Source organism: Phalacrocorax aristotelis, chromosome 11, assembly GCF_949628215.1.
Source record: "Phalacrocorax aristotelis chromosome 11, bGulAri2.1, whole genome shotgun sequence".
NCBI classification, from domain to species: Eukaryota; Metazoa; Chordata; class Aves; order Suliformes; family Phalacrocoracidae; genus Phalacrocorax; species Phalacrocorax aristotelis.
Window position 1 is genome coordinate 3,735,736 of NC_134286.1, and position 16,554 is coordinate 3,752,289.

General features: G+C 41.1%; 1 protein-coding gene across 2 annotated transcripts in view; it reads left to right on the plus strand.

The window, feature by feature from the left end:
* Positions 1–225: 225 nt before the first annotated feature.
* The window catches only part of DACH2 (dachshund family transcription factor 2), a 311,231-nt gene continuing 294,902 nt past the window's right edge, over positions 226–16,554 (plus strand). For both annotated transcript variants that reach the window (XM_075106655.1, XM_075106656.1), the window contains exon 1: positions 226–837. In XM_075106655.1, the coding sequence (XP_074962756.1) occupies positions 350–837 (488 nt within the window). In that variant the 5' untranslated portion in view covers positions 226–349. The remainder of the gene's footprint in view (positions 838–16,554) is intronic.

Here is a 16,554-nt window from a genome sequence, read left to right on the forward strand (position 1 = left end):
CACACGGCCGGCGGCAGTACCGACCCCGCCCGTCCGCCTCACGCCTCCCGCCCCGCCGCCCAGGTGCTGCGGACGCCGCCGCCCCGCCCCGCCCCGCCGCCCGCCAGCCACTCGCCGAGGCCGCGCTGGAGGCGGGCGGGGCGCATTGGCTGGAGGGCGCTGTCATTCTTCCGCCCCGGCGGCGTTGGGGAGGGGTCTGGGCGCGGGGCTGGCGGCGGCCGCGGCGTGTGGGAGGGCGGGCGCGCGGCGCTGTTTTTAGTAGTACCGCAAAGAGCGCGGGGAGAGTGCGCGCGCGGGGCTGAGCCGAGCCGGGCTGAGGCGAGCCGCGGCGGGGTTAGCCGGGCTGGCCATGGCTGTCTCCGCGCCGCCCGTCATCGCCGCAACTTCCAGCGGCGGCGCGGGGGGCTCGGCGGGCTTGTTCCGGGCGGACCCGCTGTACTCCAGCCCCGCCGAGTCCCCGCGCCTCACCAACAGCCTCGTCAACAGTTTCCTCTCCGCCGGCAGCGGCGGGGCCGGCGCGGGCGGCGGCGGGGGCGGCGGCGGCAACGAGTGTAAGATGGTCGACCTGCACGGGGTGAAGGTGGCCTCGTTCCTCGTGGAGGGGCAGGAGCTGATCTGCCTGCCGCAGGTCTTTGATCTCTTCCTCAAGCACCTGGTGGGGGGGCTGCACACGGTCTACACCAAGCTGAAGCGGCTGGATATATCGCCCGTGGTGTGCACGGTGGAGCAGGTCCGCATCCTGCGGGGGCTGGGGGCCATCCAGCCCGGCGTCAACCGCTGCAAGCTCATCACCAGGAAGGACTTCGAAACTTTGTACAACGACTGCACCAACGCGAGGTGAGCCGAGAAACTTTGCTCGGTCTCCGGCCGCTGGGGAGCCGTGCCCGGCGTGCGGCGCGGTGCGGTGGGGGCGGCGGGTCCCATCCCGCTCCCCTCCCCTCCCCACGGCATCCCGCTGTGCGTGGGGGGGGGCGGTGTGCGTGGGCTGCGGTGCGGTGCTGCCGGCGGGGTGGGGTGGGGTGGGTGAGCAGGGCGGCCGTGCCGACACGGCAAACTTTGCGGGGCTCCCGCAGCCCCCGCTGTGGCCGCGGCCGCCGGCAGCGGGGCGACTCCCCGGCCCGGGCTCCAAACTTTTCCCCTGGCCGGGCGGGCTGAGCGCTGCCGCACACACCCCCTCAAAAAACCACCCGCGAAACCCCTGAAAGTTCTCCCCGTTATTCTCCTTCCGCCGAAAGCTCCGCTTCCCCTCGGGATTCCCCGCTCCCGCCGGGGCCGGCTGGGCTGCTGACGGGCAAACTGTTGCTCGGTGTCGATCCGGAATAATTTTACGTCACGCAATGAAGAGGTTCGGTGCGGTCCCAGCCCCTGCCCTGCCCCGCTTAAATCGCGGAGCCCAGCGCGGCTCGTGGTCGTGGGAGATCGCTGCCGGCACCTTCCTACTTTGGGGTTATAATCCTGGTTTGTGACCTCAGGGCTGCTGCCTTTGGAAATGATAACGGTCTCCCCCCGCCCCGCATCCTCCGGGGGCTCGGTGGCGGTAGGCAGTGCAGCGGGTAGGGTGCAGGACGGGGTGCTCGGAGGTGACGCTTCCTGGCGAGGCGGCTCTGCGGGAGGGTTTGCAGCTCTGCGGGAGGGTTTGCATCTCGGCGTGCTGCCTGCAGGAAACTTTCTTTGCAGAGGTTGTTCCGGAGAGCTCTGAGCGCGATAGCTGACCTGCAGCATGCAAATCTTTAGTAATTTTGGGTTTTGTTTTTTTTTTTCCAGTCGCTGTTTCTAACTGCTGAGCACCGAACGTGTTGGGTGGGGTTTTGTTTTCTTTTTTTTTTTTTTTTTACGAGCACCTCAAGCACGCGCTAATTCGGGGCCTGATCCTGTTCTCGCTGCTGTGAGCTGCAGCAGGAGCAGACCGGACGCCCGTTCTTGAATAGCAGTATTTGTTTTCTTTGAAATTATTTTATGTTAAAGGTGACATTTTAGAGATGCTCGCACCTAATTCCTACATCTGTTTATTTGAAGCATGTGCTTTTTCGTGTTTTTTCTATAACACCTTCTCCCACTGCCTGTTTCTATGTCGTGACATCACAACTATGCCTTATTAAAAGGATGGTGTTATAAGTAAGGTCTGAGACAAGTGTATTTGAATAAAATTAATTTCAGATTACTAAGGGACACATATAACATGTAAATGCCTCTCCGAAATGTTTCGGAAACTCGACCGGTGTGAAAGGTGACCGTTCAAGAAATACGTCTTCTCAATTTCTGTGACTCTGCCGAAGTTTTTCCTTAGGGAAATGCGGGATCTGATCTGATGGTGCAGCCTTTAGATGCAGTCTGATGATTTCTGCTCTCTAACAACCAACGATTTAAGATCAAGAAATGCTGAAGCGTTAAACGTTTAGAACTTGTATTTCGTGACTTTTTTTTGTTCCTTTGACAAAGACTTATGGCTGTGATAGGAAAAGGGAATAAGTAATGCGAGGAGCAGCTGAGAAGGGAGGCTGGGGGAGCTGTAAGTGAGGAGCCAAGTGATGCTCTGAGAGGGTCTGAAAGGAGCAGTTAGTGGAGCGAAGAGCTGGTCCACGACTGAAGATATGGCGGGAGCACCATTGAGGGAGGATTTAATAGGGCAGAAGCATATATGGATGGAGTCAAAGCTCTCCACTCAGTACATTCAACACGTGCGTAAGCACAAGCTCTCCCAGCCTAGTTAGGAGGGCACTGTGTATTTTTGCCTGTTCAGGAATAGCAGATCCCTTTACCTTTCCTAAAATGCTTCTCATTTATGGAAGCGTTGCTCAGCCTTTGTTTATACCTCTTGAAAACGCCACTGGTTCAAATAACCTACTGATGTCAATGTGTTTTGCATTCGTGGTTTCAGGTGTAATGCACGATAAGTGTTATCAGCACATAGGAAACTTTTCTCAAGTATTCTAACTTAACAATGTTAATTGTATTCCATCATGCTGATCGAATGCTTAATACATCATTTTATTTAAGGATTACTTCTTTCCTTGAACAACCCATACTTAATGGGGGAGAATGTTGGGTAAAAATAGCTAAATACACAAGTGATCTGATTTTGGTTTGCTGTGAAGTGACCTGGGAAACACTGCAGTGCATGGTACCAACCAAATAAAATGTGATGGAACTGTTGCAGCTACACGTACGGGATTTAGGTTCTGTACCTGGGAAGCGTAGTCTTGGAAAAATGTGATCTTTTAGAAGCAAACCTTTCGATTTGTATTGTTCCACTGTGTGACTCCAGCATTACTTTCAGCTTTGAATATTGTGCTTTTGTAGTATATGTTTTTTTTAATTTATAGAGACACATCTATACATTTGAATACTGTAGAAGTACTGCATTAAACTCAAGAGCTGCCAGAAAAAAAGCAGTAGGAAATGCTGGCTGTCATTGTTGTCAGTGTTAGTTGACTTTTAAGAGTCAACTAACAATCTCTTACGTTAGTGTACACTTTTAAAAATTTTTTTAATTGGAATACAAACACCAATTATATATAATTGAAAAAAGAGAACTACTTTTCCTGCTTACTCTGTTGTATTTTTTTTTGTTGAGCTTGTCTACAGAGCTCGTAAGAGCTGCAGAGAAATATACCTGTAAGTGAAAGGTTTTTTTGTATGTTTATATTCTGTGTATGTAATCTAGCATCTTTGACCTTTCGATTTCTTTTTTTAAACAGTAGGTGTATAACTTTCATTCACGTGTAAACAAAAGTGTTCCTAACTTTGATTGTCGTTAGCCATCATCATGTAATCTAACTTGGAAGCGACATTTGTAAAATGAAACTAACCGTTCATTTCATGACAGGTAGCATCTTCAGGTGAATAGCGACTACAACATATATACAAAATTTAGTTACTAATTTGTGATACGTTAGAAGATTACTTACATTATGGCCATGTGCTTAATTTTAGTAGTAAAGCATAATGTTTACTTAAAGTAGGAAACTATAATAAGGTTTTATTTAAAAAACAAATGTAAAACTGTAGTGAAAGTATTTTTATGCTGGTAAATATATCAGTCCTTAAAATTAGGATTATATGAGTATGATCGTAACCTATTATGCAGGGTTTCTGTATTTGACGGATGCTGTTGGCTACTGAAAAAGCATAGTGTTGTCCTGGAGTATTCAGTGAATAGTAAGAATACTTCCCAGACAACAGCATTTCAGTACATGGCTACTGTTTATAATTTAAAGTATCCAGTTAAGCCAATATTTTGTATTACTTTGGCCATTCACAAACAATAAAAGGCTTTAGGCATGAATTTAAGCAGCAAATGCAGACATTTTATTTTATGAGATAATGAGGGTCTAGTCATGTTGTCTGTTAAAGGCTACCCTATAGTCAGCAATGTTCTCTTTTAAGAGAATGATGTTAAGATTACAATTGAAGCAATCCAGTCTTGTAGCACTGCACAGAGCTTCCTTGTATATTGATTTTAAATGTGGACATCTGATGATATAAACTCCTTCGACTAAGTAAATGTTCAGTATGCATTCAGACTTGGCCAAACTTGTGAATTTTGGAGGTGGTAGCATGTTCAAATAAAAACAATGCTAGATTTCTCAGTTTCCTTTCCTTCCTTGGATAGGAGACTCACTTAAAACATTCTCGAGAGAGATCACTGGCATAGTAGATTCTGCTGGAGATGCAGAGAGGAATTTTTCCACTTTCTGAACAGATTAATGATACTTCTGGAAAAATCCCTCTTTCTTTTTGGACATCTTGAAAGTCTGTGCTTGTTCAAAACTGCTAAAATACTTGAATATTTTCACCAGAAGCGTATATAATCTGGCGAAGCCTTGATTAAAATTCCCTTCTTTTTTCAGGGCAATAGAGCTCCCGGTTTGAAGTATAACATGCTTCTCCTCCAAAATGGAGTATTTGTATGTTTCCTGCATGTGTATATGCATAATACATATGTAATTTTCTACTGAGACTTCTACAACTGAAAAATTCTGTTTTTGTAGCAAAGACAAAAAAGCTTAACAATTAGGTATTAATGATATTCTTGTTGCATATTCAAAAGGTCTTTGCAAGCATTTCTTCTCCTTTTTTTCTTTTCACCATTTCAACCTGCAGAACTCTTCACTGTCACTTCAAATCACACAATTCTACAAAGATAAAACAACATTTAAACTCATTTGCTTTGGGAGGGAAATTGAGCATTTGCACCCAATAAGCCTGATTGTGGAACTGCATGCAAATTGTGTTTTGATTTATCTCTTTTGCACTTTTTTCCATTTGAATTGATCTTGCATTAATTTTGCCAAGCGGCTCTGTGAGGCTGCAGATGTTGCCCTGTGTTTAATAAATCAATGAGACAGATCTGAATGAATCACTTCAGATGGATTCTCTGCTCGGTTTGATGTCTAGATGTTATTCTTAGCTTGTTATCATGACAGATGCATTAATGTTCCCATACACTGCCAGCAATGTCAAAGAGATTGAAGCTTTTAAAGTGGCGGTATCCCCTTTTCCCCCTTCTGTTGGAATAACTAAATTGCCTTTAGGAATAGGTCAAAATATAAATTTAATCATGACATCACTGTGGGGAAGATGCTAAACTTCTGATCATATTGTAATACAAAGTCAGACAAATACAGTTCCGTACAGAAAGATTAATTATTCTAAAATAGTGGAGATCAATATTAAAATCTAAACATAGGATAGCTCCTTAATAGAGTAACCACTTTCTCAACATGAATATTTCATTGTAATAGGAATGATCCAAATAAATAATATAAGACTAGATCATGTTAAAAGTGTAGCTATAAATAGAATATCATTGTGTCCAAATTGATTACAGGCTGAAGTAAGGCTTTTTCTCTTTCTTTTTTTAATACTAATAATTTTATTTTAAGGGTAAATGTGTCTGGATTCAACATCAGTTAGATGTAAAATAGGAGAGCTTGTATATTATGTTTCTGTTACCACTTACCATTTAGTGCCAGATAGGTTAGAAAAGTTGTTGGTCACCGTTAATTTCTGATCTGTGTAGTCTGGTATCCATTATCTTGGACAGAACCTGTGGAACACAAATCGTAAGAGGTTGGAATGTGTCTTTGTGGAACAGTTTTAAATTCTGGAAAGGATTGTACGAAGTACTCTGCCATGAATAATGAAGATCTATTTCCCAAGTAGGCTACGCACAGTTTTTGTTGGCTTTTATTCTTTGGTCTTTATTAAACCACTTGTGGTCTTCCTTGTTTTTCTTTAGAAGATAAAATAGTATTTTGTGATTTGCTTCAGTCATTTTGTTAAACCTGATCTCTTTCTCTGTGACGGTTTATTTTAGTGTTAAAAATTATCGCGAATGTTCCTTTGCCTAATCTCTCCCCCAAAGAGAACTTTGACTTTTTGTCATTAAGGCTTCTGAGAATAAATTGGAGAAACTGGCTGTAACAGATCTAGATTTATGTTGGCATTCTTGGTATTCTTGCTCCAGTAGTTCCAATTTGATAAAGGAAACAATATATGTAATAGAAATTCACAGTTTATTCAAATGAGTTGGAGCTTTAGCATTGTTATATTTGCCTTTCTTTCACCAATATATCAATGTGTGGCAATAGCATTATACTTAGAAAGCTTCCAGAAGTGACCAGCTCACTAATGGGAAATTATTCTCACACTGGGGCTATGGTTGGACACGCAGCCTCTGTTTGTGTGCACACATTTGTTCTAAAGGCAGGTGAAAATCAACTTGGGCAGAACCGAGGAGCACAGCAAAAATCACTGAATTAGAAAAGAATGTTTTGTTGTATGGCGGTGGCCTTCCAGTGAGAAACTAGTATCTACCTAGTTCGGTAATTTTGCAGAAAACATTTAAAATGAGCATTCTGAGATGTTTTAAAGATGTTTATTTCATTGCTTGCAGGCTGGAATTGCCCTGTGTAAGAGCTGTTTGTCAGTATCAGTATTAAAAAGGTGTTGAAATCTGGGCTGTAAGGTCTCTGTTTTGACTTTGCTGAGGTGAGCCTCCGTTTCATGCCAGTCGAAGTTTGCCAGAACAAGGGCAAAGAACTTAGAAATATTTCTAGGATCTGAACCCTTCTCGTCAAAGGTGGGACGTACTTCCTTAAACCTGCATTTAAAAGAATTAGGCGTATGTGACATTTTCAGACAGGCGCTATGCTTTTGGGTCTGGTCTTGTTCTTGCTGGACGTAGGATTTTTACTATTTTCTGTGCCTGTTCCAGAAATGTTTATTTCAGATTTTCTGAAGTTACTTAAAAATACCTAGAAAGTTCCCATCTAGTTTCTTTTATAAGTTCTTCATGTCATTATCAGTGTAGTAAACCCCTGTAGGTGTATGGAAATGAAGCATTTCAGTGTTTGTTTAGATAAACAATACTAATAGCAAACCCAAACATGATGAGGATACTTTAGAGTTCCTGCCATCTGTGACGTGTTCCTTCAGTGTAAGCTAAGGCAAGATTTTTGTCTGTTATGATTAAACATGCATTACCAAGCACGGGTACATTAGCTAGTAATGATTCTTTGTGATTTAGATTTATCCTGCTTGATATTAGAGCTGTCCCTTGAGGCTACGTGCTTTTGATCTTCGTCCCCTCTTGGTAAAGCATGGTTATCCAGAGTGACTTAGAGTTTCCCCTCTCCCCCTGTTGTTCAACCTGTAAGAAACACCGATACCTATTAACTTATGTACTTTGATACCTGACCCAGAAGGTTCCGATATACAAATCCTATAAAACATGAATTTGTTTGCTTCTGTTTTGGTAGCACAGCTATGTTGTTTTGTGTGCGTGTATAAAGTTTGTCACTAGCAAGCGTGGGGAGATTATATTTCCTCATCAGTACATCTTGACCTGCTAAGTGCATTTTGCTCATTAAAATATATTGTGTCAGAGTCTTTCTTGACTCAGTTACAAATACCGCTTCCCCAAAAATATGTGCAAGAACCGAACCAAATGAATAGTGTTCGCTTCATTACTGAACAGTGCCTTCAAGTGTAATGTTTGGCAGTGTATATTGTTGTGTATATGTTAAGGAATAAAATGTTCGATTGCAGTTTTGTCTGATCTTATCAAGTTTCTGGAAATTGATATCTGGTAACAGCATTTAACCTACATCTAGTCTATCTGCTATTTATGTGATGGGTTAAAAAGAAAAAGTAGTATCGATCTGTCGCTGGATTAAAGTTTGAGATCGGCAACAGCATGAGCGCAAAAGGCTTTTTTTTATGATTTCTCAGCTTGCCATTGATCTACCAGTTTTATTGCATTCATTATTTATTAAAAGAATTTGCAAGCTAAACATAACGTTAAGCTAGTTTGCACACAGGGACTGCACTTAGGAAATTGAATGGAAATTGCATTAGAGATGAACATCTGTGCTATTTTTCCACTCATGTGTTTATGGGTTTGTATAAAAGGTGTATTGGATTAACAGTTATAACCATTATAGCTTGCAGCAATATGTTAGAACCCGAAGCATTTAGTAGTTATTTAGGAGGGAGACTCTTTTTACTTACACTAAAAAGTATGGTAATGCCATCACAAACAGTGCTTTTATTGGATTACTCTTTATTAATGGGCTTTTTACTAGTAATGTGTAAAATTTGAGGTATCTAGCTGTATTATGCATATGTTCTATTATCTATGCTACATAAAGCTCCATTCATGTTGTCATTAATTGAAGGTTTCTAGTGACAGTATTAGCTAAGGATTTGGCACACAGACACCAAAGTATTGCAATGAAATGTATTTTATTATATACAATAGGAATGTAAGTATTGAAAAGATCCTTAATTTACGTTCCTTCAAATTTTCCCCCAGCAATTCAACTGGTTTTCTGTTCTTTTTTTTAGCTAGGTAGCTTCTGTGATGTGTATCATATCAGCGAATCCGGTGAAAATATTAAATATTTTGAAATCTTCTTCCGCTTCAATTCACAAGTTCAGTTGCCCTCAACGCTTGCTGTAGTTGTGTGTGATGTGAAGTGTAGGGTAGGCGTAGAATTTTGAGTTCGTTTCCTGTAATGATTTGGGATATTTTCTTTTTTTTATTACACTCCTCCTATAAAACAGATTACTTTGCTTGAATACTTGGTGGTTAAATAGGGAAAAGCAAAGGAAAAATTACTTTTTGGATGGGTGAAAAGTATAGTTTTAGAATCAACATGTTAACTGTTTTATTTGGTCTAAAAGTATGTGCAGTCTAGTCTGTTTGACTAGAAGATACTGAAATATGTCATGTTTTGCATCACCAGCGCACTGCTTTCAGTTACTCTAGTCAAGACTCAACCTGATACATCTCACCAGCTTGTAGGCCGGCCTGTTAAGGGTTTGCTCTGCTAAGAAGCAGAAATGTTCTTCATGCCAGAAGGTTGTGCTTATTCTTTTGAATGCCACCTCTACTTTTTGTTTGTTTCTGCTGAGATGAACCCCTTCAGGTCCTATTAGTGTGTTGAACAGAGGTGACTCTGATTTTTAGTTGACAGAATCTCAATACTGTTTTTCTGCGTTGTTTTGCATTCACTGTTCTTAGCCTTCATCACTGTTGTTCCCAGCCATAGTCTCCTGTGATCACAATTTTCATATCAGAAACCACAGGCTACCCTGTAAGTAAAAGTAAAAGTTAGATTTTATATATTACTTACATAAATCCCATATTTGTATATGTACACACATTGAGTGGTATAACATACACACATACACATAAAAAGCAATTTATACTCAATTTCTGGATTATTCTAAAGCCTATCTTCCAAACAGTGGAAATTAACTTAGATTTTTTTGAAAGTTTTGCAGACATATTTATGAAGAGAGAGGCTTTGGAATAATCCAGAAATTTAATTTAAATTGCATTTGGTATGGACACAGGCTAAATTTCCAAAATGGACTTTGTATGGCTATATGAGCTCTCTTGGTGTCCTTACTAGAGGTCTTAAATTTTTTGTATTTTTCATAGCCATGTAAGTAACATTCTCAGCATGTAATTTCATTTCTGTCCAATTTGTGGCAAGGGAACTCTTAGCTTGGAGTACCCTCATGGTACTACCAGTCAACAGAGTATTGAGTTGTTTTTCTCTCCCGTTTCCAAACTGGTATGGATAGTGGAATTAGAATACTTTTAGAATAAAGTTAATTGAAACTGTTTTATACCGTATGTGTAACCATAGAGTTCCAACTCTAACGTGTTTCACGGAATCACAGAATTGTTGAGGTTGGCAAGGTCCTCTTGAGATCATCTGGTCTGACTCATCAGTTTAAGCAGGGTCGGCTAGAGAACTGGGTCCAGCCTGGTTTTGAATATTTCCAAAATGGAGACTCTCAGCCTCTCTGGGCAACCAGTTTACAGAGAGAAGTAGTAAGTGAGCTGTGGAAGAAAGAGTTGATTGGCATTCATTGGGATGACTGGTTTATGTGGAAGTTGGTGATGCCATGAACAGATGTCACGGCCAGCCACTGGTGTGGTTGCTGCCCCCAACAAGTCACTCAGGCAAATACGGACGCTTTGCCATTGCCTTACCCGAGCAGAGGGTGAGTTGTAACAACCCTCTGTGGAGCAGCTGTGTCATTTTCAGATTGTGCCTTCTCTGTCTCAGATGATTTCCTGAAATCCTATATGTGTGTGCTGATCAGCTGACTTGTCTTATTCCCCACTGCTAGCCAAGGAGGAATATTTGTAATTTAAAAAAACCCCAAAGTGTCTGTAAGAAAGCTCTTAGCACAGCCGTAGTGCCAGTAGGGGGATTTAGTTACTTGTATGTTAGAGTAATTTAAGAATTGCTAATTAAGAAGATGGAGCTAGTTTAAAGAAAAAATATTGTGAGTTTCATTTAGAACTTCTAATCAGCACATTTAAAATATTATGCATTAAGCGTTTTCTTGCACATGTAACAGCTGCTTTTGCCTAGTACAAGTTTTACGTGATATCTAATAGACTGTTTTTATACCAGTTAATCAGAAAGTGTCCAGTGTCTGTGAAACATGATCCCTGTTGTTTTTCGCAGAGTTGATGAAGGCACCTCGCTTCACTGCAGCAGGTCTCTGGAGCTGCCCCTTCTTGTCCTCAGACTTTTAAATGTCATTGTGTGCTGAAGGAGGACGACTGTCTAAAAAGGTTCTGAGATAATACTGAAAAATAGAAGTAGGAAAAAATGTCAAGTCTTTCCAAGGAGGCTTAAAATACATGTTGGAAAAAAAAAACCACCCCAAAACAGCCAAACACCCCCCCACCCCCCCAAAAAAAAACAACCCCAAAACCAACAACAAAAAACCCAAACAGGACAATGTAGTAAAATGTTGGCAGTTAGAAAACAGCAGAACATGAATGCTGAAATGGGATCTAAGGTAGTGAACTCAGCATTGTGTTTTCCCAGTTGCATGAGTTTGTTAGTGAAATATGTATTTGTAGGTCTGTGGAGGATTTTTTTTGTAGGCTTCTAAGTCTTTATTTGGTGTTTTATATGGCACTTCATGTATAGATAGGCGAGTTCTCAAAATGCCTTGAGTGTCTCATCATTAAGAAATTATTTTTTCCTGCTACAAGGTTGTTCTGACTGTTTTGCAGAGAACTAAGATCCAGAACAAAGTGATCTGTCAGTGCACTTCATGCTCTTGTTGCGAGACTTGCTAAATATGCCGTACCACTTGCTCCCCTGCTGCCTTACACGCGTGTGCGGCACAGCAGTGTGCGGCGCTCTGACTCCGGGCTGTACCTGCGGGGAAGGGGTGGTGCGTTGCTCTCGGCTTCCCTGGCCGTGGCACGTCTTTTAGAAGGAGCCCTCGGAAAAGGTTTGGCCAGAATGATCACTGTAATGTGCTGCAAACCTTGCTCGCTCTCATAGCCAGAAGTGCTTGGGAAGGTTAATTAACTGCTATCGTACACTAGAACTAAGATTTCTTGTCTCGGATCAGCACCATAATCACTGTCACTTCTTTCTATTCTGTTCTTATAAGTTGCCTTACTTGTTGCACAACTGATTTTTGGTTCAGATCTGTTTCTTCTTGCTGGAACTCAGTCTTGCAATTTCATGAAATACTTTTCTCTTGCATGATAAGATAGAGGGGTTTTTGATTATTCACATATCTTGCCTATCTTACTGTGCTTTCTTCAAATTTGTTCCATCTTATTATTAATCCTTAAAGGTTTACAATTTTAGCTTTTAGTCTTACTGACTGAAAAATTTAACCCTTTATTATACTGGGAGAATCTGTATTCATACTGGTTTGGATACAAAAGAAAAAAAATATTTGAGATATCTTTATTGCAGGATCTTCGCTGAGTAATGCAGTGACAGTTGTGGAGTAGTTTGGAGTATGGCAGTCGACGCTTAAATACGTTTTAAGAACTTGTGCTGTCCCAATGAAGATGAGCTGAGGGACTGAGTTCTTAGGCTGGTGTACTCGGATCCAGGTAGAAACTCTGTGTAAGAACTTTTTTATCCATTCATGGAAGTTTATGATAGTATAAGCTCTATGTTTTTGTTGTTTTTTCCCAAACTTAGCTGATAGCAACAGAGATGCTCAGCCCTGCCAGGCATGCCACGCATGCCTGGCGTGTAAGCCTGCTAGGTTAGGGACTTACTCTACCAGCACTGCATTTGATTTAAATAACGTGTTGTATTATGGTCTGAATGATTTTGGTCTTTTATTGCATCTGTAAGTGTATTTTGATAGATCTTGCATTGGCTTCTCCTATCCTACAGCAGTTTGTCTGTTTCTGCGTAACTATTTCTCTAAAGTTTGCCAGCCAAACAAAGGTAGGAACCTTGCTTATGCTGGTTGGCTTCTACCTGCACGTTACAAAAGTTATGTGAATGTAGCCATCCTCTGAGTGCCTCACGGTTCTGAGATGGGTGGATGATTTCAGAAGGAGATGAGGTTACTTATAAGTTACGGTGCTGCCGGTGTTGGGTAGTAATAGGTGCTCCATCCTGTCTGCTTTCTGAGGGGGAGAAAGGAAAGACGAAAGAACATCACATACCCCATCTAATGCCCACCTGCTGCTGGCTCACAGTGAAGTTGTCTCACAAAGCGTAAGCCCTTAGTAGGAGTTGGTTATTGATTTACAGGGAGAAGAAAGGAGGAACAGGGAGGCTGAGTTGGCGGATGCGGTATGTTTGTCTGGGATTCCTGGGTGTTAGAAGGCCTGGACTGCAGATAGTACACTTGAACAATTCAGTCCTTCAGCACCTGCACAGTCAGGCAAGGGAGTCCAAGAAAGGTTGCAGTTGCTGTGCGTTGTGTGCAGTAGGCTGGTATGACCAGAGCGGGTTAGAATTGCTGCGAGAGCGCCGATGATCTGTACGCTGCATGCAGAGTATGCTGAATGTCTTGTAGAATTTCTTGCTGTGCCTATTCTGTGATTATAATTTCCCCCTCCCCACCCCTGTCCTCTGCTGCCCTGGAATTTCTCTTTGACACCTTCAGGTGCTTGGGGCTGTGTGACTACACAGCCTCGTCCTTCCCCCCATGGTCTAGATTGATCTGTCATTGACAATAACAACACAATAGCGAAGTCCGCAAATAGCATTCCATTGCAGTCAACAATTGCAGGCTTCACTTGTTGTGTTGAATGGTCATTGAGTTGTCTTTCAAGTTTTAAAAGTGTCTTTCAAGTTTAATGTTCCTTAAGATATTTTTGATCCTATTTTGATATAGGGGTTGAGTAGATCCTCTGGCCTTGTAAGCTGTTTTTTTTTCCCCTTCTCTAAGCACCTGTTTTGTGGGAAGTTGTTTGTTTTGGTAGGTTTTTTTGATGCTGCTGTTCATTTTTCTGCTTTCTGATTAGAAGTGCTTTTTTTACCATCTTACGCACCCAAAATAGTTTATCTGATGATGTCACATTGTTTCCAGATTAATTCCCTTTGATGTCTAGTGCTGTGAGAATTGGAGTAATAGTAAACAAATCTACAGACAGTAAGTGGGCAAAGGATATTTTTATTTAAGTGCTTAGGATGATTGCTTAGTTCTGTTACATGACTGTGGGCAAAATTGGAAACTGCCTTTTTCCACTGTTGATTTTTCATAATGCCCTATACTGAAACACTGGCTTCAAATGCCTTTTTTTCAGAGCAGATAGTCTTTCTATTCGATTTATTGTGTATCTTGAAGTGATGCTGTTGAGTCTTATATGGTGGTCAGAAACTGACCCAGCAGAGTCATGGGGTAGAAAGAAAAAAGTAGAGGAGATTTAACACTGAAGGTATTTTAAGTGTTAACAACTCAGATAAAGAATGTGTTAATATTTGGCCATACGCTTCCTATGCAGCACTATAGAGGGGACTGAATGAATGGGAAGGCATTGGATCTCGTGTGAAGGAGGAGATTCCTTAGTTCTTTTGACCTCATTGCAGATGAAACTTTGCAATGGAACTGTTGCAGAACCAGTGTCTTTCAATTGATTTTAGTGGTTTTGGATCAGGAGCACAGAAAGCAATCAAAACTTAAATGCATATCCATGAACTAATCTGTAAGTCACTTTGGTCCACACAAGGAAACACTTTGTCCAAATTTCTAAGTGGAATATTGAAAGGATTCATTGGAAATCAGTTACCTATTTAGCTAATCACATATTTGGATAGATTTGCATTACTCTTGTAAGTCCATATACTCATATAACATAGAGAATATTGAGATATAATCAATAAATGTACAGAAGGTACATAGGGGATCCCCAAAACATTCGGGTAAAGAATCTCAGTGTATTTGAATCCCTCTGATGAAAGGCACTACACAGGCTAGAAGTAGTCAAAAAATGTGTGCTTGTATTGCATGGTGAACCCTTGCCAAGAATAGGGGATTACAGGGTGTTTGTGCAAGCTTGTGTAGGAATTTTCACTTTTCCCATTCTGGGAAGTATTTACCAATGGTGATTAAAAGACAATATTTTCTGTAGAGTCACTACCATACAGTTGTAACTGTGTATATGCTGTGCACTGCTGATATGTGAAATCCTTACTTAATCTCATATATATGAAATATGATTATGCTCTATCTTGATCATTTTTTCATCAAGGGAGGGGGATTTAATCTTCTGAGTGGAGGTGACTGCATGTAAGGAGTAGTGGAAAAAGATATGCACCTAAACAGCATAAAAAGTAGGAAACTGATAATTATTATGTACTTAATATGTACATGTTTAAAGTTTACAGTATTATAGGTAGCATCATGGCTATTTAGTCAACTCTTGATTTATTCTTGCACGTAGAATTCAGAAAAGTCTTTTTTTTGTTGTTGCTGTTGATTCAAGTTCTTGCACATGTTAAAATCATTTTGTTCTTTTGCAACTGTTCAACTGAAAATTATTTCAGTAGAGTATTGGGAAAAGCAGTGTCTAAGAAACTTTAGCTCTGTTCAAGGCCTACTGATTCTGTGTTTCAAAGCAGCAGCAGCCTCGCAAAATACAAGGGATTGTTAGTTACTGGTGTTCACCAATATAGGTGGGAAAACTTCAACCTTTCTCAAGCTGAGACTGCGAACGTGATGAAGGTGAAACTACCGTGTACCTGTATTTCTGAATACTCTACAAGCTTAAAGCGTGGTCAGCAATTAGTACTTTACACATGCACCTGGGAAACAGGATTTCTTGGAAATCCTATGCACTTTCTGAAAGGCAATGGCAGTTGGTGGACTGTTTATTACTCATTTTGGTTTTGGTGGAAAATTTGGCCTTGTATGTCATTTAGACTTTGTGACACATGTAGCCTCCCAGGGCCTAATGACTTGTCTGCAGATGGGCTGTTATTTATTACAGTCATGTAGAATAAAATTGATTGTCTTCTAAAATTAATTTTTCATTTGCCTCCAGCTCTGCTTTAATAGAGGACACACAGTTGCCTGTTTGCAGAAATACTGTTTAATCACATTAATATCTCAGCCCCCCAGGCCGGTGAAGATAATTGTACAAACGAACAGCAAAATCTGTATCTTTAACTTCTTTTTATGATTAAATTATGCAAATGACTTATCTCCTGCCCTTCCAAGCACTAATCATCTAATTAGGAATGATGTGTTAAAGGGATGGTTTTGAATCAGGAGAAGGGGAGAATGGTGGGAGCAGAAAATGGGACCTGACAATGAAGCTGCTGAAGGTACTATAGCGGCACAAGATAAATCTGTGTATTTGTTCAAAAAGCAATAATAAAGGCTTGTTGTGCTATTTCTCTCTTGCTTTAGTGATCTTTTTCATAAGAAGATAATCCTTCAGTCCAATCTTTGCTCATAATTTTCCATATTAACTTTAAATTAAATTACTAAGGCTAAAGAATTCAGTCACTTGTCTATGAGAACTGGTAGTGAAGGTGGTGAAAATATCTGTATTTGCCTCTACTAGTAGTGTAGTTTGAAAGACAGAATATATATATTTGTAGATTGTTTTTGTTTGAAAGTGCCTGTCAGATACTTCCATTCATGTATCTCTCTTTGAATACTTAACTGCTGGTTTAAAAAAAAAACAATCAAAACCAAACAAACCCCCAACAAAAAAAAAAAAAAAAAAAAAACAAAAACAAAAAATCCCACCACTTTGCCTTTTAATACAAAAGTGCAAGTGCCCAACTATAG